Consider the following 20,579-nt stretch of genomic DNA (forward strand, 5'->3'; position numbering starts at 1 on the left):
GTATAGTTTTGGGAGAGGAGGGTACCATAGTAAGCGGCTGCCGCGAGGCAGTGCGGCAGTACGCATCGTGTCGCTGCTCGTATTACTTTAGTTTGTACCGGTATCGCTGCCGTGTTTTACTGGACGGCAGGGAAGAAAGTGACAGCGCACAGCGAAGTGATCATTTTTTTTCTCTGTCGATTTGAGATCCTGAGCGCGAAGCAGTTTGCGTTCGTCCACCTTGAACCCACATGCAAGCTACGGTTTCGTAACTCGTCGTCAGAACTTGCGCACAGTTATTTCTCTTTGCAGGTGAGGAGGAGCATTAAAAGACTGAGAAATCGTGAACACGTTTGCCAGTCAAGTCCGCTCGATATGCTTGTGGCGGTGGCTGTCTGCGCCAGACAATGGGGCTCAATGTGCCCTCTCAAAAGCCGAGGCTTCGAGAGCCTCAATGCGAATAAAGATAAGCGCCCTGATAAGGCGTAGGGAGTTCGTCACAATCGGACAAAAAGCGAAAGCCGCCGCTCATCTCCACGCTGGTTGCGCGCTCCCAAGGACGCACCCGTGTAGTACGTGTGCGAGGGGGAAAGACGACTCCCGTGTTGCGGCGGCTGCGGCGACCGCTGTACTACTACTGCGGCGAGCGACTTCGACGGGAACGGGCCTCCACGGCCGCAAAAAAGGTCGTTGACGCGCCTCGCCAGGAGTCCGTCGAGCAGCCTGCTGAGGCGTCGGAATGAGCAGCTGAGCTGACCGGACATCATCATGAACCGATTCGCGCGCCTGGACGTGACAAGCAGACGACTTCTGCGATGGCACGTCTCCAGGCTGCAGCGAACGAGCTACACGTCCAGTTCGGGAGGCTTCTCCAAAGATCGTACGTAGAGGCAGCTGGGATGTAGCTGTATCTCCACTTTATGATCATGCTTGCGCCACCTGCAACAGGTGTTGTAGTCGTACGGCTGCGGCATGCCACCGCGCGAGTTTTTCGGCTCACCTTACGCGACCTTTTTCCTACCGACATGGCTGCTGCTTCGGAAATGCAACTGCATGCTAAGCGTGGATTGTGGACCAGTCCATGCGTATGTCGTTTAAACATGCGCGAACAGATGATTATCATTTCAGGTCATTTGCATGTAATCTAACGGTTGTATACGCGTGCAGAAAAATGGAAGCCGGTTGGCGCGATTCTTTTCTCCTGTTCCCGCGGAACTGTTTCCCTTTGAATTTAAAGGTGTACATGCTGCGAAGATTTATTGTATCAGCATGTGCTTTTAGATTAATTACCAGCATTTTGCTCGCATATATGTTGAAAGTAGTGCGCTATTAAAAGATGTAGTGCGTGATTTCCATCCAAACTTTGCTTCACATGCACAAGGATATGTGTAACTATAAGCACTACAAATTTTATTCTCAAAGTCAGCACACTTTGTTTTGCAAGCTGGTACTCCAGTGCCAGCGCACGATCATTTACCCAAATTTCAAGTGATGTGCAAGTTGCAAGTTAATTTACCAATAGATATATTTAATAGCTAAAAAGTGCCCCTTTCCTCGTGTGCTAACCGAGTACTGAAAATCATGCTTCGTTAATATGGACACTTTGGTTCTTGACCAAAAGTGTCCATAAAGCGAGTCATCCGTAATAACGAATCATGAAGAAAAACAAAATATTCTGACAAAAAAAAAAACACTATGATTAAAATCTGTTTCAGTGCATTGTGACGGGCAGTGAAGGAGGGATCGGGCAATGCTGGAAATTCGAAGTGCATTATTCTGGTTGACATTACTTTTAAAATAATGCCATGCAGATCGAAGCACGTTCGAAGTACCTAGAGGCACATGCAATGCTTTATATCGCATCATGGCGCGATTGTTTTTTCTACTACAATTGCTCATATTCCAAGAACTCCATACTCACTCGCCTGACACTCAATGTGGTTTTTTAAAATAGCACAGGCTGCGGAAAGAGAATTTTTCCGCAATCATTAATACAATGTGGCAAACGGCAAGGCATGTCAACCGGACACCTTGTTTGCCTGGAACCATACACTCATGCATAAAAGCAATCCCTACAGCATGTACACTGACGCAGTGCCTTTTGCTGATGCCTTGTACTCAAAACAGAAGCAGCGGAACATTTTTTAGGGGCCGTAAGGATTTTATTCCCCTTGCTGTCCATATTGAGGCGACAAATATACATGGGCCCCAAAGGGCTTCATACATTTTCACCCTGTCCATTGTCCAGACAGGCAGCGAGTTTCCATATTAATGAGTCGTAAATATATTGAAAAAGTTTGGTCCCCACAAAAACTGTCCATAATTTAAGTCGTCCATATTAATGGGGGTCATATTAATGGGGCACGACTGTACTACAGTACTTGACGCCACTTTCACGACTATGAAAAAAGAAGTGTGGTGCTGTGTGTGCCGATGACACATGCCAGGTCTCCTTTTTGAACTCATAATTTCTGATAAAAGTAGACTTTTGTAAATATTCCAACCAGGTACAGGCCCATTAATGCATAAAAAGTTGAATGTGAAATGAGCACGTTAAACATGCGTGCTTGGATCTTAATGCAAAAGCGACATTAGGTTATTCGTTGAGAACTGAAGCCAAAAAGCTAGTCTTCATACATTTTTCTTTGTGTGCAATGTTAGTGTATGCTGGACAACTTCAGTAGGCTATATCTCTGGTTGTCAGTCTGTCGAGATTTGTTACAATTACTGATCCATCATTTACTGCGCTGGAAAGTACATTTTCTACTCTAATCCCCCCTCACACAGTTTTCTGGAAACTCCATTCTTTGCACTATTTTTTATATATTTTTGAAGGAATCCAGAAAAGACAGCCATTGCTGTGTGGCAGGTGTGGATAAAGGAATAATTTCGCTTATCTAACGGCCAAAGGCTTGACCGTGTCATTTGTGACAAAAATTAAATAAGTATGGAGGTCCACTGCCCATGAAAAAAGCAGAGCTATTACTGAAAAATTTTGTCCTTCTTACTACGTACAGTGTTGACCTTCTAGTTTATGTAGTGACATATTTGTGTGCTGTATTTCAAAAGACATAAAACTGTGTATATATTTCTTTACATATTAATTACTAATGTTGTTTCATTTTTGTAACATAACTGATACATGTTCCACTGTAACAATTGCTGCAGTGGCGCATGCCCTCTCGTATAAGCTTGGTTGTAATACACACAATCATTTTGTTCACCAGTCATAGATGCAGCTACCAGGGATGACCAAAGGCTCCGTGAGCTCGTCGCTGCGTACAGAAAATGTGGACACAAGATCGCAAAGATCAATCCCATCGCCACAAGTACTTCAAAACAGTAAGAGCACCTTAATTTGTCAGCACGTTATATGCATCAACTTACACTTTTCTGTGCATATCTTTCATCTCCTAGGTATGTCAAAGACCTCGAGCTGCAAACATACAATCTCACTCCAACCGAAATTGTCTCCGGACAAAATGTGGAAAGTATTGTGGAACACCTGAGAGCAGCCTACTGCGGGCCCCTTGGTGTGGAGTTTATGCACATGGTACATAAGGAATTGTAGCATGAAATACAGGCCAAATGCAGTATGTCATGTGCTTATCACCTGAACATTGAATCTTGCACAGGACGAAGAGAAAAGGACATGGTTTGCAGACCGCTATGAGAGTCTCATTAGCCAAGGAAGACCACCTGTTGAAAGGCGCAAAAAAATGGCGGAGATTTTGTTGAAGTCGCAGGTACCATGCTGCTTTTTTTTTTTTTTTACGCCATTGTATTTGTAATGGATATTCATTGCGATACTGCTCCATGATTTCAGGTGTTTGACAACTTCCTGGCAGCAAAGTTTTCGACAGTGAAACGGTACGGTGGAGAAGGTGCTGAGAGCATGATGACCTTCTTCTATGAACTCTTTTGCCAAGCACCTAAAAGTGAGTCCTGATGCTTCACATTCACTTCATTAATTTCAGGTGTGGCTGGGAAGCATGTTTGACATTGCATGCTGCTTGCTTTTTGCAGCTGGAGTAACAGACATCGTTGTAGGCATGCCGCACAGAGGACGACTGAATCTGCTCACTGGACTCTTGGACTTCCCACCAGTGCAAGTGTTTCAGAAGGTGTGCAGTTATTTGACAATTTTTTGAGGTCACTATTCAGCATCTTCAATGAGCAGCAGTGAACAAGAAACATACATGTGTCTAGGGTAGCTGAAACCACCGACGAAGAGTTGATTTGTAGCGTGAGAAAACACAGGCCCCAGCACAAGGTCAAGGACAGGTCAAAGCAATGTAAAAACAAATACAACTCTCACTTCATTCTAATGCAGTACATAATTACGCTCAGAGTATGAGCAAAAAGCATAGTTTTTGCTCTTTTCTGAGTGTTTTTCCTCTGAACATATAATGCTTAAATGAATTTTCAAGTCTGATGCGAAAGTAGAAGTAAATTTGGTTCTTAAGTGCAAACTAAGTGTTCTCTTTCATATTGCTTGCGCCTGTACATGAGAAGCCATGGTGCAATCAAATGATATAATTAGGCAATCTGGGCCAGATATTATAACAATTCTGGAACCGGTTCCGTTCCTTTGTATTTCTCATCCTCCTTCATTGTCTGAAACTATGACGACGGCACCTCACACTCAATTTGCTCTAAAGCCAGGACAGTTTGCATGTTGTAAGTTATTGTTACTGCAAAAGATATGATGGAAATCGACTATGGGCTATACTAAAAATTAAAGGATTATAGACACCAAATTTTTTCTTGCGTGTTTTCTTCTTTCAAACGATGCGGTAGACATTCGTTTACATGGAGCACCCTGTGGTATTCGTGCATGGCCGCTAAATAATTTATAGTTGATTTTCTTCTTGACGCTGTTTCAGTTTCGGTTTCATCAGTCGTACGATGACTGTGATGCGTAGTTGGTGTTTAGGTCACATGAGGCATAAAAAAATCTGCTATATAATTGCTGACAGGTCATTTTTTGTCATTCCAGGTCTTGGAAAAGGCTGGTTACAATGTCGTAGTGAATTAAAACTACATATCAGCGATTATATTACAGTGTTTCTAGTGGATCACGTGACCAGAACATCAACTTGATGTCACGGTTGTTCGTTTGACGAAACTGAAACAGCATGAGAGAAGAAATTCAATTATAAATTATTCAATTATAAATTATACCGCCCAGTAATCCATGTATTCTAATCTTTAATGCATTGTTTGACAGAAGAAAACGCGTAGTAAAATTGGGTGTCTATAGTCCTTTAATCTCAGCAGAACAAAAAAAAAAATAGACAAGGGAATTTTTTTATTCTGCAATGCTTTCTACAAATAAAAAGCTTGTGGATTATTGTGCCACGTGTGGAATGGCCTTTGGTTGAAGCTTTTGCAGAATTTATGATCTCTCGTAGCACAGCAGTGCCCTTTCATGTCTACTTTTCATTTTCATTGCTTGAGAGCTACGGGTTGCTCTGTTCAGCGTTTATAGCAAAGGGAAGCAAATGAGACTTAGTGTATGACGCAAGTGTGTTGCTTTGCATGTGTGTCGTACCATCTTGCAGATGAAAGGCATGCCCGAGGTTCCTCCAGGCACAAAGGGCAGCGGAGACGTCCTCTCCCACCTGAGTAAGCAACTTAGTTGAGGTGCCGATGCCCGTAAACTGCAGCATCCTGTCACATTCTTTCCAGGCACATCAGTGGACCTGCAAGGCTACCCTGGCCCCGTGCACGCATCTCTGCTGCCTAACCCATCCCATTTAGAGGTAATGAGAACTCCACACGCTTATTCCAGCTAAGTTTTCATGAGCTGCAAAACACTCGTATCAAGGTATTTATAAAAAGTGTGAATGGCTTTGCAAACGCAAGCCTTGCTTGTTATATGTCTGATGAGGTTATGCTTTTGCAAGAGTTTTTTGCAGCAGGGCCATAATGTGCCACAGCACAGTAAATTGTGACACTCTCTCCCTCGAGCATTGCTAGCAAATTAAAATGCAGGCCCCATTGCTATTACTTCTGTTGCGTACGCATCAGTAGCATCCGTGGCATCTTACAGCAAACACACGCATTTATTGTTTTGTTAAGCACGAGGCGACTCTAAATAATTAATCATTAATTAGTCAACAATCATGCAGTGTTTGAATCAAGGAGAGCATTTTTTAATGCACATCATGTTGATGGGACTGAGGCGCCAATTTGAACAAACCAGAAGTTAAAATTGAGTGAGTTTACATTAACAAGAGTCCACTGGACTGTGTTGTTTCGCTTCGAAGTTGCAATGTTTTGCATGCAGTCTCAAAAGCTATATGAAAGCACAGCGCTGCAACAGTTCGTTTATGCTGTTTCATAGCTCACTTCTCATTCCAAATTCACTGGTTGAAATTCCAATGTGTGATCAACACTATCAGTTATGAAAAAGACACCTATAACCAAGACTTTCTAATCCTCGTCTTCTTCAGGAAAGAGATGCTCAAAAACCGAACAAGCTGCAGCAACTGCAAATGCATGTTACACCTAGACTGAAATATCTGTTACAACTAAGTGCTTTAAACTTGAGGAGGGACGCATTCTCTTGAGATCGCGAAATATCCACACTTGAAACAATCACAAAGTATTTAAAAAATCAATATTTTTAGAGTTGCCTGGCCGAAAAATGAAGTGCTACGTTGTACTTCTCTCAATCACGGTTCCAAAACCACTCCCAAACTGCCACCATTTCGCTACCATTTGAAAGCTCGTTTTGCACCCCTTTATTTGACACCTTCCAAGATGGCATCAAGAGAAGCACAACCATCGCTACAGCCATTTTCCTGCGACTCGATATCCCGCGACTGAATAAGTGCACAAATTTCAAGTCTTTTTATCTCCCATTTCTGATTTTACAAACGCAGTGTCTGCCTTGCTGGCTTTTTATCTGGTTTGCCTTGAGCAATTGAAGTGAGCTTGATAGTAACTTATTCTAAAGGAGTAGAGTTGTGTGGTTATGCCACTTTTACTGGCTTTTACACTGTGCATTAAGTTTAGTTTGTTGCTTTCCTAAATTATCAGCCAAACCATTTTGCACGTTCTATTCATCTTTATTTTTGGCAATAAGATGCAGTAAGATGCAGTTCTTGGCAGTAAGATTTTTGGCAGTAACAAGACATGTAAAAACATCACCAAACTAAGCATGTCTTGGATGATACATTTCTCTGAATATTTTTAATCATTAATAAATTTTTTTTTACTAATGGCCTGTAATGAAGAGCCTCCTTAAAACCACAAAAATCCTTGTACCTCATATTCTAGTTGAACTGTTCAAAATCCAATTACATATTTGAACACGACATAAAAACAGCGCACTTTAGTGGTAATTATGATCAGGATTGTGCTAGAAATTTTTTTAAAAATAGACTCGCATCCCCCCAAAAATGCGTGTTACACTCAGATGTAAATGTACTGGAGATAACTACTCTCTCACACCTTGATCTCTGCATTTCTTGCTTTTCTGAACCAGGGTGTAAGTCCCGTGGCAGTGGGAAAAGCGCGGGCACGACTGCAGAGCTTGGACCCTGTGAAGTATGCCAAGAATTCGTGGGGTGGCAAATATCCAGCACTGCCCGTTCAGATCCACGGTGATGCATCATTTTCAGCCCAAGGTGTTATCATGGAGACCGTTGCCATGTCGAGACTGCCAGAATTCACCGTGGGCGGCTCTGTTCACTTGGTGGTCAACAACCAGATTGGATTCACCACACCATCAAATTACGGCAGGTGATGAACTTGGCTCGCTGCAAAAACCATTACCTTTAAAAGCCTGTGTGCGGTACAAACCTGAATATAACACAAAAGATGGTCTCGTGGTAGTGGGAAAAGGAAGAAGGATTTCTGTCTGCACATAAATTTTACACTTTGTGTCAGGAGAGCTTTTCTGGCCTTTCTTGCAGCCACATCAGTTAGGCCAAATGAATGTGAGCTGGTTACTTACAGTCATGAGGATTATCTAGTGAACTTTATGCCAGTGTTGCGATATTTTGGTCATATAAGAATTTTCATTGCTTAGTCATGCTATTGCTCTTAGGTTCACTGTGGAAATCTGGGAACGCCATACGCAGTGGCATTTGACCACGGAAACAAGTGTCATCTGAGCTCATAAATGACAAATACGGTCAATGATACGAACAATTATTACTGCATTTTAAGTACCAAACATGCCGAGTGCTAGGTAGCATTGAGTGCAGCTCCTGGGAGCTAGCGCACTGGGCTGGAGCTTTCAGTGTGGAGTAGTATTCAACCAAATCTAGTATGTTTTATTTGTTTCATTACTTCTAGTTAAGCAGCATAAACAACATACCTGGAATGTGTTGTAGAGGAAAAGATTATTGTTTTTGAAAGCAATCTCATGAATGAGGCACAAACTATCTGCTAGGCTTGAACGCAGGCCAACAACAACTTTTTCTCCTGTTCTTCTTGTTACAGGTCGTCAGCTTACGTCAGTGATATAATGAAGATGATTGATGCTCCGGTGATACACGTGAATGGAGATGATCCAGAGGTATGGATAACCTTTGTCATTCAGGAAGGAAATTTAGTAGCTAAGAATGATATAGTGTATATAAAGGAAGCTCCGTATAGTAGCACAAAAAAAGCTTTAGTCGGATACAATCCAAGACCAGAGCAGCAAGCTCCCCTCAAAGGATACCCTCTAGCCAATGGCATCAACCGATTCTCTTGACGTTGCGGTTAACCCCATTGTTAACCTGCTAGCGTGACATCGCAGGGTGTGGTGGATGAAAGGGTATCTACAACGGTTTAATTCGATTAACTACGACCTCATGAAAATTGTTTGACACCATTGGCTGGAGGGCCTGCCACTTCATTCTTGAGTTGTATCCATCTGTAGCTGTTTTCCTGCCTGAAAACAGCAGCTGTAGCTTCCTTTTCTTGACATCCACCCCATTTGGTTTTCGGTATTGTACTCTTTTGCATTCAACTTTTTTTTTTTGGATTAAGGAAAGAAGATGAATAAATCGATGTTCTTGACTAAAACGTCTAGGCATTGACGCATAGGCACTAGGCACTGCAGACAGCGGCATAGGCAGTACTTTTGCTGCTTGGGTGGGAAGGGGGCTCTGAAATATACCTCTGGCTTTTTTTGGAAGCAATAAGGAGAAAACTGAGCCACTGGAACAGAATTGTATAAATAATTTGCTTTCTGATTTAAATCAGTTCGGTTTATTAGTATGTAGATATTGCAAATGCATGGAGACAGCACTGCAGCCATTTCTGTCAGATTTCAAGCCGAAAAAAGAAACTTTAGTTAATTGCAACGCCTTATGTCTTAGGATTTTCCTTCTGTGACACTTGCCTCTCTTTTTTGCTCTTTCCTGCTTTGAGACCACACATATTCAAGTGCAGGCTGTAAGGGCCTTGGGCCTGATTCCTAGTGCTTGTGCAGTTTGCCCTTTCTAGAAAGGGACATGGAACTTCAAATCATAGTCATATGGCACTTGGCTAAAGCAATAAACGTTGATAATTTTCTGGAACACCGCACTGGCTCAAAAATCTAGCTAATTTTGTGAGTAACTTGAGAAGTGAATACTAGCTGCTGTTCAGAAGCTCATTTAAGAAATGACGCAGTTTGGAATCGTTTCTAGAATATCAAATTACTCCCAAGAGTATTTTAATGTGTATTATCATTATGCACACCATGACAGTGTACAGTAACCTCAGTTATGCATTCAAGTTATGTGCTGGTTTTCATTTATTTATATAAGGTCAACCATATTTAACAAGAGAGGTGTTTCAGTCTTGATAGACCTTTCTCACTAAATTTTTTCCTATGGGATGTATTTTCAACATGCGAGATGCACGCCAGAGGATGTGTGCTTCTGTTAATGGGATGTATCTCAGCTCCACTGCTTCTTACTCAAGTGAGCTTAACATCTGTTAACCATTGCCTATGAGAAGTGCAATAACACTGTTGTCAAATTGCAGGCTGTGGCTTTAGCGACACAGTTGGCCATGGAATTCAGACAGAAGTTTAACGACGATATTCTCCTGGATATGCTCTGCTTCCGTCGTTGGGGACACAACGAGATGGACGACCCCACATTCACCAACCCACTTATGTACGATGCAATTCATGCAAGAGACAGCGTACCCAATGACTATGCAAAGCAGCTTCAGGTAAGCATTGTCGCGCCTGTTTTATATTGCAGTCCCAGAACCAAAGTTACATTGTGGTCAAACTGCACTTTTTCTTGCCACTGGTGTACACAATGATGTGGCACAGCTTTTTACTTGAATTCATGGGGAGTACATGGTTCATTGCTAAGTATTCTTCTTCTTTACACGATAAGGTGAAGTATTTCCAGTGTTGGTTTTGCCACAGTTACAGGTACATTTAAATACAAGGAAAACAGCCGCCTTGCTGAGCTTGAGGCAACATTGCACAACTTTGTGCGTTTTCATTTGTCAAAAATAACCAGCAGCAACAACTTCTGTGGAAATTTTGAGATTGTGTGCAAGTGATCATTTATAATTTCTCGATGTCTTCTTCACTTCTGTGTCTTCTTTTCTTCACTTTTTTTTCTGCACAGGATGAGGGAAGCCTCGATGCCTCCGAAAGACAGAAAATTGTGGCCGACCACATGGCGTTTCTGGGTGAACATTTCAAGATGATTGAAAGCTACACTCCAACGGTACGCAGCTAGATTAATTGTATAAACCGGTTTGCTTTTTGAATAGTTAACAAGAAATTATGTACATGATTTTAGTTCTGTCCTTTCTTGTTTATGAAATACAGATACTACTAAGGAGAGCTTAACTTCAGGTACGGTCAGACACAGCATCGGGCTGCATGCTTAAAAGTGGTTTGCCTCACTTCAGCCATAAACATCAACTAAATCTCATTATTCTCATTAGTGTCATCAGTATCACTTCCATGCGGCACATACCTTGAACATAGTTTTTGTTCACAGCTATTTGGTAAGGTTGCTACGTTACAAGGTACAGTCACCATGAGGTCTGCAGTGCTTATACTTAATGACAGGAGAGGCAATCATTTTTAATTAATCATTACTGGGGGCAACTTAATCTAACATACACATTTCCATATCCTTGGCGCCAAGCAATGTTTGACCTTGTAAAGAAATGGTGCCTTGCTGTTGAGTTTTGATCTTGCATATTTAAAATTTTTCTCGTGTCATTTGTCAGATCCGGTTGTGTGGTGAAAACTGTTGATGCAAATGGTACACAAGTACCGCATGCATTGTGACAGCATCTTCAAGCTGTTGAATGCCTCAAATATACTAGCATTTTTTTTTCTCCCACAAGTCAGTCACTAGAAAGATTGGAAACTGTGCCATAACAATTTCTTTCTTTGAGGTATTCTTACTAGTGTATAAACTGTCTTCGGCTGCTAAATATATGCATTAAGTATTAAAAGTGTCCAGGAATTGAACCATAATCTTGTTTTTCTTTCATCTGACCTCCCTGATAATCAAATTAACTCTCTCAGTCTCGTCAATGTTGAAGTTACAAGTTGTTGAGTCTTTGAAGTTTTCATACAGCCGCCCAGCCTCTAGAGCCACATCTCTTGTGCACAGTTTCCCAGGTTCCAAGGCCGGTGGAGTGGCATGACCCAGGCCCCCTCAGCGGTCACATACTGGGACACGGGCGTGGAGCCCGATGTGCTCAAGTACGTGGGTGCGAGGTCGGTGCAGGTTCCCCGCGAGGCAGTAAGTTTTCATGTAACAAGCAGTCTCCGCGTGCGACCCCAGTCTCTAGCTTCCACTTTTGAGAAGCATTGCGCTCTTTATTTCTGCAGACTGTTCATCCACATCTGGTCAAAGTTCTAATCAATGAACGGCTTCGCAAGGTTGAAGAGGGCAAAAGCCTCGAGTGGGCCACTGCAGAAGCACTTGCCGTGGGTTCCTTGCTCTATCAAGGTGAGTTACCTGATGTTTGCAAATGTTTACTTTTTCGCTGCGGCATAGCACACTCAAATGCTTGCTCTATTGATGGTCAGGAAGAAACAGCCGGATAAGCTGTGATGACTTGCTCATAGGTAACTTTTGAGACTGTGCAGTGTCATAAATATGGGTTAAATGTAGCACTGAACATAACTGCATGTGGGCTGTCGTTTGTGCTGCATTGGCAGTATACATTACGGCCAGCACTGCAGTTACTGGATAGTGTGTCTGAGTGGCTATTGCCCGGGGGAGATTGTAAAGAAGAAGACGCACATTCATGTCAAAGAGGAAGTGGGACATGCGCTTCAGTAGCATTGCTATCGCCGGGGGCGTCTGTACTTGAACTGACCTCGAACTGTTTCTGCCGCTGCTCCCATCGTCCCGGTTCTTTTCAATAAACCCCTGTCTTACACTAACTAATACTAAATGTTTAGAATTTATATGCCGACACCTAGGTGGGCATTTCAGTTTAATTTGCTGTATAGTATAATATTGCCCGACTTCGCTCTGCTTTTGTTTACTTCTATGCTGTAGATTAATTCACATAGAACATGTTCAGCAGCGGAACACTGAGTTATTTCTTTTTTTCGTGCTGCTCGTTTTGCTCAATTGGAAATTATTTGAGGGCATTTGAGCATAACTGAAATCATGACCCACTCTGCGTTTTCAACCATCAGGGTTCAATGTTCGCATCTGTGGACAAGATGTTGGCCGTGGCACATTCAGCCAGAGGCATGCCATTCTCGTCGACCGCACGAACGAGCAGCGCCTCATTCCACTCAACAACCTGAACCTTCCACCTGAACGTGGACCCCAGGGCCACTATGAGGTACGCATTGGCTTCAGTGTTTTGTTAACCGTTCCTGCCATGCCTATGAATGGCATTTCAAACGGACACTGAAGACAAATTGAAGTTGGCCTGTATTGATACATTACCAATTCTTACAACAACAGGGCTACTTTTCACTGAAAATGGAACTTTTATAAGTTGCATAAAAGACCAAAAGCTAAAGTCTACATATTCCCTTCACCACCTGTTTTCACAAGCAGACTTTCGTGATATCAAGGAAGTTTTCTTTGCTGATCTCTGAGGCTGGATTACATTGCCATTCACTTCCTAATGGTGATCACAGAGTCGTTTTTATTATTGATGTTACAAGTGTGGACCTATAGTGATGAGAAGAGAATGTGACATTTTTAAACCCTGTTTTCTCAGTAAAAAATGTGCCTTCTGTTGCCACATAAACATCAGCGTGGCCACAAAGAGCCGTAGGATTGATTTTTATCAAGAACACAAATTGGATGGTATTGTTTGCAGTGTCCGTTTGAATTGCAATCTTTAAAAATTCCTTAACATAAAAAGCAAATTGCATTTCTTCTATTTACACCTGATGGTAATAATTTGCAATTAGTTTTAAAGATTACGCATTTTTGCAGTAACAATTTACTTTAAAGTCCGCCAGGTAATTACTTCTGCCTCTATTTACAGGTTGTAAACAGCCCTCTCTCAGAAGAAGCAGTGCTTTCCTTTGAGTATGGCTTTAGCCTGGAGACCCCAAGAACCCTTGTGATATGGGAGGCCCAATTTGGAGACTTCCACAACAGTGCGCAGGTCGTCATTGACACCTTTGTTACGTCCGGTGAAGGTCAGTTTCATTTTGTACTGATGTATGAAAGAACTACATTTTTGCTTCTCTGTCATACTGTTCACTTCATTTTGTGCATACTTTTGTGTTTACTTCAACAAAATTTCCTTTTTAAGTCATACTAAAGAGCACTTGTAATGACAGTTGGAATCGAAATGTAGGTGACAGAAAGGAAGGTGATCGGAAGTGTGGTGGGTGTGCTGCGGTCATTCGTAAGTAAGGTAAACCATGCTAAAGAAGACGTCTTCACCATTTCAGCATGCACTTACTGTGGACAAAAGAAATATTCTCTTCCCAGTTTGGAACCGTACACTTTGCCCTCCTTCTGGGTTTCAAATTTCTTTTTTGACACTGCATGTGTCATGAAACATATTTGCCTTGTGTTTTGCATGTATGGGAGTGAACACTAGAAAAGCCACCCTAATGCTTTCTTATGCTTTCAGCCAAATGGTTCCTACAAAGTGGGATGGTTGTTTTGCTGCCGCATGGCTTTGATGGAGCAGGTCCCGAGCACTCGTCATGCCGAATTGAGAGATTTTTACAGGTACAGTGCATTTTATTGCTATGGACTAGAAATTAGTAGCATGATTTTTAGGTGATCTGTCACAGCCATTTACTTTGGGAAGCGTGAGCTAGCCTGATGGCAAAGTCATATAGATATGTTGCTGTTAACCCTTATGTTCAAACCTTGTTTTTTTATTTTGTCAGTAGCTTTAGGTCACATTAACATTTACAGCACCAATGTCAGTGATCTAAGAACCTGGAACAGTGGCAAAGAGGTCACAAATTTTAAATGAGTGGTAAAAAAAAGTTAACAATACTGATAACAGTTCTTAGGCTTTCTGCAGCATTAAGTTGCAGTAGCACAAGTTGCCCGTATCATATGCCTCATCTTGATAAAAATGCGATAAAAAGATATCTCGAATGTCTGTACAGTGTAAGAGTGCTTGAAAGCGTAAAATTAAGCCTAAAAATATTTTCTAACACATATGCCATGGTAACTCCTTACTGTTTTTAAGTAGTCTTTGTTCTCTGCAGCATGTGGTTGTTTCTTTTGTGCCTGCTATGCAAAATGACTTGAGCTTGTGCACACGTTTTCAGATGACTGACAGTAAAGAGGATGCTGTGGATGGGGATGATATAAATTTTGGCTTTGTGAACCCTACCACCCCGGCCCAGTATTTCCACCTTCTCAGGAGACAGGTAAGAGTCTGACCGCACGAAATGAGTAGTGTCCGGCTGTCTCTTGATAAACTGCATCAGCACTCCTACCCATACTACATATGGTGTTGCTAGATATAAATATATTCTGCTAAACATTGGACTAACACCATTTTCACTTTGATTTCTTAATCAGTTTTGTCCAGTCTGACAATCTGCTAGTTGGCCTGGTTAGCTTAGTTGGTCACCACCTGGATCACCACCTGCCCTGGAGAGGTGGTGATCCGGGGATTGACTTCTAGACTGAGACGAATTTTTTATTTTTCGCCTTTAAATTTCCTATGAAAGCTGCATTGCTTCCTTTGGACTGCCATTTGGCTCTGCTTGGGTAAATATGAGTGAGTAATTATACTCTCCTATTATACCTTGTTGCTGTAACAAGGTCACAAAACACTTTCGTGACATACAAATTCTCAAATTCAGTATTAGCAACAGTAAGAAAAAAAAATTGGGTCCAACTTTACAGGGCATTCATGACAGTGGTGCTGATGGAGTTTAAATGCTTTAGACTGTGATATGTGCTGCATGTAAACTTTATTTGAATTTATTTTAAACTTTATTTGAAACTATCAGAATTCTGCTGCATAGCAGATTTATAGCTTCTATATTGAGAAAATGGCACACAAACTTTTGCTAGCCCCACAGCGAGAACTGAAGCCTGCAGTTGTGTTTTTTAGCAAATGGATTCTTCATTGGGGTGATAGTATCTAAGTGGCAAGCCCATGTGCATTCTTGAATCAGGAAAAAAAAAAATGGGAGCGGAAAACCAGGGTGCATTCCAGCAGAGACACAGCGGCCGACGCTCAAAAAATGCAAAGCACCTGATATCATGAGTGTTTGCTGCTTTGTCCATGGTATAGTGGCCTGGTTCTTTTTCTCTTTTTTCATTCTTCATGGTGTGACTGAGTAGATTGGAAGATTTGGTGCTGGTGATTTTTTTGCTGACAACATGCTAAAATTTGAATGTTAATTTTTTTGCTGATAGCATGCTAAAATTTGAATATTAATTGACTTCAAATGACATTTTATGCTTTTCTTTAATTCAGTTTTTTTAAACATTCGGTAGCTGTTGCAATCATTCTTGTCATGGTAACCTGAATTAGAAAGTCATTTTCTCTTAGTTTGAGGAAGCAGTCAAATGCATCCATTACTTCACTGGTGAAGATGTGCAAACTGATCGCTTGTGAAGTGAATGAAACTGATAACTTGGCTTGCGTCTTCTTGTAGGCAAACCATAGTGATAATCCTCCGAGCTTTGAAAATTTCATGTCGTGACCATTTTTCTTTGATTTCAAAGCAGTTTCTGCACAAGTATAGAACGACGGTAACTAGCATCCAAGTAACGAGCACTGGCTGGCACACTGTGCAGATGGTGCGAAACTTCCGTAAGCCCCTGGTAGTGGCATCCCCGAAGATCCTGCTTCGCCACCCAGAGGCCACCTCCTCACTGGAGGACATGGCACCAGGGAAGACTTTCCAGCCTGTCCTCTCAGACCCACAGCCCCGGCTGGGTGCCTCCAGGGTGCTGCTGTGTAGTGGAAAGCACTACTATGCGTTGGCAAAGCACAGGGCCGAGCTGGGCAGGGACAAGGACACGGCCATTGTCCGACTAGAGGTGAGGGAACATGGCTGCCTTGTCTGCTGAACAGTATGTGTCACTGGCTTGAAATTGAACTGCAGGGCAGCACAACAAACTATGGGAATGAGAATGAAGGGGGCAGCATTAATAGGCAGGAAGAGAAAAGAGTGGTTTAGCGAGCAAACAGGAGTTAGTGTTATCATTGCCGAAATCAAGATGAAATTGACATGGGCAGGACAGGTTATATAGAGAGCAGAAAACCAGTGGTTCAATAGGATAGCAAAAGAAAGAAAATGTAGTAGTGATGGCAGAGACCAGGTGAGTGAATGAGACGAGGAAGATTGCAAGAATAGGGCGAGTGCAGCTGGCACAGGACAGATTTATTGAAGGAATCTTGGAGAGGAATTTGTTCTGCAGTGGTTATGAAAGGGGCGTGAGGGGGGGGGGGGGGGGGGGGGCGTGATGGATTAATTGATGCAGTTGCTCTTGCAAAACCTTTAGGCGTTACCAGGATCAGAATTTACACAGATGGCATGAATTAAAGCTTACTTTATCTTTTATTTCTTGGCAGAAGCTGTCATGACATACATTTTCTCCATTAGCTATACATGCAGTATATACAGACGAGCCCACTTATAACAGCCGCAGCATGGGTCTTGGCCAGGACAACGTGACTGTGCTGGAGAGCTTAGAAAGCGGCTTTATAAGGTCTGCTTAGAAGCAGACGTGCACAGCTTTTTAAAGAAATAAACAGCACTTTTATGTGACTAGATTCTTTTTTAGCTGCAGTAGAGCAAGTCCCACTCACTACGAACTTCGGATGCTACGAATATAATCTGCGTGACCGTCTGGCTCGTTAAGTAGGCTCAACTGTAGAATTAAAAGGGAAAGCTTGGACTGATAAGTCAATTACCATCTCAATTTCTTTTTTTTTTTGTTCTTTTCCTTTACCTATCATGCACTGTGTATGCCAGAGAGAATTGTTATATCAAGGCAGCCTTAGCGACAAATATGGTAGCTGAAAATTCTCACTTGTTTGTGTTTTGGTTGTCCCTCTGCATTTCTCTCGGTTTATCCCATCTATTTATGAACATGGAATGTGCACAGAATGGCATATGGAACACAGAATGGGAGCTTTTCTTGTTGTTCATAGAACACGTAGTGTTTTCATTTCGTGGTCCTATGAGCTTTCGGTAAAAGTTCTTTCTGTTGTGCAGTATCTTTTAGTTGGGTTGCAGCGCAAATTATGGGTATTTTTCACTTGCTTTGGTAAACCTCTTGGCATCATTTCTAAACTTCAGTGTTAGAAAATTTCAGTGCCACTAGTTAGCATTAGCGTCTGCCTATATCCTTTTACTCCTGCAGACGAACCTCTTTTTGCTTGAGCTGTTAAGCCTATTACTTGTTGCTGTTTCGACGTCTTGAATGATAATTTTTCAGGTTCAATCCTTACTGTAGCAGCTGCGCTTCTATAAAGACGAAACGCAAAATGTGCCTGTGTGAGATCAGCGCATGTTAACCCTTTATATAAGCAAGCTGTATGCGTCTCATGTACTTACAGAGGGTAAAATCGCACTCAGAATGACTCTAGAAATTTAATGGCATCACTTTCAAGCAATTTCAACCCCTGGTTCTGTAGAAAAAATGGGTACACATTTGTACCAATGACTTCGTAAAAAAAATCTCACATGTGATAGGTACCTGTATCTTAGTCTTATCTAAGTATAAGAAAACTTGCAACATCATTGAGAATTACTTCAGAAAGTATTAGGAGGTAGTTGACTCATGGAAAGTGCTCAAACGTTAAACACTTTTTCAAATTTTATTTTTACCGGCAATACGGGTCTCGTCAAACTGCACACCCATGCTTGTAAAAACACACATTACCAACGAAGCCTATCAGTGAAAGAAAATAACACACTGGATAGTTTGTTTGATTGTTCAGTAGTATTCAGAATGCAAAAGAATGGCACTCGGGTGCACCGTTGTTTGTTTGTCGGCACTTGAAACAAGTGGAACAGTGCAAGCACCGCTGTCCTACAAAGGGTTAAAAAACCCAAGAATTTCAATTTTTTTTTAAACTTTCATTTCAGGCCCTGTGTCCTTTCCCAGCCAAAGAACTCTCGGATGAACTTGCCAAGTACACTCAAGCAAAAGGTATGCCTGCACATTCATTGTCGGACTGCGTGTAGCACTGGCTGGCTGTACCACATGCCTAGTTATTGCACAGTGCTAAGAGCAGTCACACGTGAGGGCTTGATGTTGTATGCATGCGGTTATTTCCATATCAAAATAAACAAGTCAGTGTACCTAATTAGTTCTTTTGTTTTGTATCTTACGCAGAGTTCATCTGGTGCCAGGAAGAGCACAGGAACATGGGACCGTGGTTTTTTGTGCAGCCACGCTTTGAAAACCTCTTGGGAAGACAGGTAAGAAAGAAAAGTTTGTGGCAAAATTGTGCAAAATCAAGTTCCAAAAATTGGATGCAACCGACACACATTATGAGAAAGCTTGGGATCCATTCAGGCTTCGTAAGCACAATAGCAGTTATTGTTCTCGGCTTCTATAGGATGCTAACACTTACGACTGGTACACAAAACAAGTTCTAAATTTTTTTTTTGGAAGTTGTCTCTCACCAACTTTTTTTCATTGCCTTAATTTGAATTTCAGTTACTATAAGGCCTGCTTTAAATTTACTGCATAATAAAGACGTACAGCAAGCATTTACAGCATGCAAATTCTTGGCCTCTAATCTGGTACCGCCTACTTGTCCTGAGATTGCACTTATTTTGCCTTCATTCTGGCAGTGTACGTAGGCGATTTCAATGGTGTTTTCCATTCCCCCCCACCAGATTAAGTATGCTGGACGCGCGAACCTCGGTGTGCCTGCAGTTGGCGTGGGACAAGTTCACCAAAGAGAGTGCCAAGAAATCTTGCAGAAAGCATTCGCCAGCTGATACAATTGAAGCTTAGCACAGTGCTCGGATCGTGTGGCACTGCACCACATGCAGACTCAACATATGAGCCATGGTTTTATATTTTTACTGGATTTCGGACACCAAGTGCCTGGAGACCATTTGTTGCCATAGAGCTTCAACCATATGTGATGTGCAAGCATTCCTCCGCTTTTGCTGAAAGGGAAGACTCGCGACATATGAACCATCACTGAGTCAGTACAAAGCTTTGTTAATTCATTTGTTCAGTTTGAAACATGGCATTGATTTTATAGCATACTGTTTTATCGTGTGACAGCTGGATGGGCTGATCGTGTGTGACACGAAGAAGTCCACGCGTCAGCTTGAATAAAGAGCAAATCAAAATGGCCTAGCTGTCGTGCATTTCTATTGTGAGAAAGTGGCTCGATCTGAGCCTCGACCTGCTAGAGTGTGGAGAGTCCACACACAATTAGAGATGTCTCTTTTGAAGGTAAGCGCAAAGGCTGCACAAATTGGAAGACAAAGAATTTCGTAAATGGCCTCACTTTTGGCCGCAGTATCGGAACATGTCAGCCTGTGTCTAGCATGTCTTTAATCCCGGTTTTCCCGCCCAGGCTGCAAAATATAGCGGCTTAAATGTATGCTGGACATCCTGTACACTTTTTTTTAATTCGAACATTCTTTGCTAACATGCAACTTGTATGAACGAATAGATTTTTTTTTTACTCCAGAGATGTAATTAGGCTTTGGAAAGTTCGGTTGATAGGCATTACGCCCACGCCAGCGGGTCCGAAACGCCTCTATTGCTAGGGAAGAAGGGGATACGGGTCGGGAAAGAGGAGGCCAAGGAAAGAGGGTGCACCGGTTTGAATGTGTACAAGGCACCCTGGCCAATCCCCCAATGTGGGTATATGCCACTCCAACAGATGACAACAGCAAGGCAAGCCGGTGTGGTCTGCAGTTGGCGGTTTTGCGAAGGTTAGCCGCCACGCGTTTTTAAAACGAGTGTAGGCAGGCAAAGCCCGATAGTGCATGTCGCGCGACTTTGATGCAGGGCGGACTACCGGTAACAATGTACTGTGAAGAACAAGTCGTTTTTTGTAAAATAAGCAAAGCATACTCAGCACAAGTGCCTCAGTGGAAATTAATCCGTTGTGCGTGAGTTTTTGCTGAAGTGGGTTAAGCGTTTAAGGCGATGTTCATAACTTACGTTCCAGCATACGTTGTGGTTAGGCCGACAGTAGGGTGCGAATCTGAATTCGAG

At 42.2% G+C, this 20,579-nt stretch overlaps 1 protein-coding gene across 1 annotated transcript; it reads left to right on the forward strand.

Annotated features, from left to right (window-relative positions):
• The first annotated feature begins 23 nt into the window (after window positions 1-23).
• On the forward strand, window positions 24-19,702 carry LOC144132954 (2-oxoadipate dehydrogenase complex component E1). Its single transcript, XM_077665708.1, has 22 exons — window positions 24-859; window positions 3,207-3,321; window positions 3,397-3,532; window positions 3,615-3,725; window positions 3,806-3,917; window positions 4,006-4,103; window positions 5,544-5,607; window positions 5,671-5,744; window positions 7,475-7,731; window positions 8,437-8,512; window positions 9,955-10,146; window positions 10,560-10,661; window positions 11,568-11,699; window positions 11,789-11,909; window positions 12,611-12,762; window positions 13,423-13,579; window positions 14,023-14,123; window positions 14,681-14,782; window positions 16,170-16,415; window positions 18,473-18,536; window positions 18,723-18,808; window positions 19,232-19,702. The coding sequence occupies exons 1-22, from the start codon at window positions 748-750 to the stop codon at window positions 19,334-19,336; spliced, it is 2,715 nt and encodes a 904-aa protein (XP_077521834.1). The 5' UTR covers window positions 24-747; the 3' UTR covers window positions 19,337-19,702.
• Window positions 19,703-20,579: the final 877 nt, after the last annotated feature.

This window comes from Amblyomma americanum, chromosome 5, assembly GCF_052857255.1.
Source record: "Amblyomma americanum isolate KBUSLIRL-KWMA chromosome 5, ASM5285725v1, whole genome shotgun sequence".
Classification (NCBI taxonomy): Eukaryota; Metazoa; Arthropoda; class Arachnida; order Ixodida; family Ixodidae; genus Amblyomma; species Amblyomma americanum.

What these genes read in the sequence shown, in the direction of transcription:
- LOC144132954 (XM_077665708.1), top strand. Translation starts at nt 748, where the DNA reads ATGAACCGATTCGCGCGCCTGGACGTGACAAGCAGACGACTTCTGCGA. An exon ending in TGAATGGAGATGATCCAGAG is followed by an intron (nt 8,513 to 9,954) that starts GTATGGATAACC and finishes GTCAAATTGCAG; the next exon opens with GCTGTGGCTTTAGCGACACA. An exon ending in CAAGTACACTCAAGCAAAAG is followed by an intron (nt 18,537 to 18,722) that starts GTATGCCTGCAC and finishes TATCTTACGCAG; the next exon opens with AGTTCATCTGGTGCCAGGAA.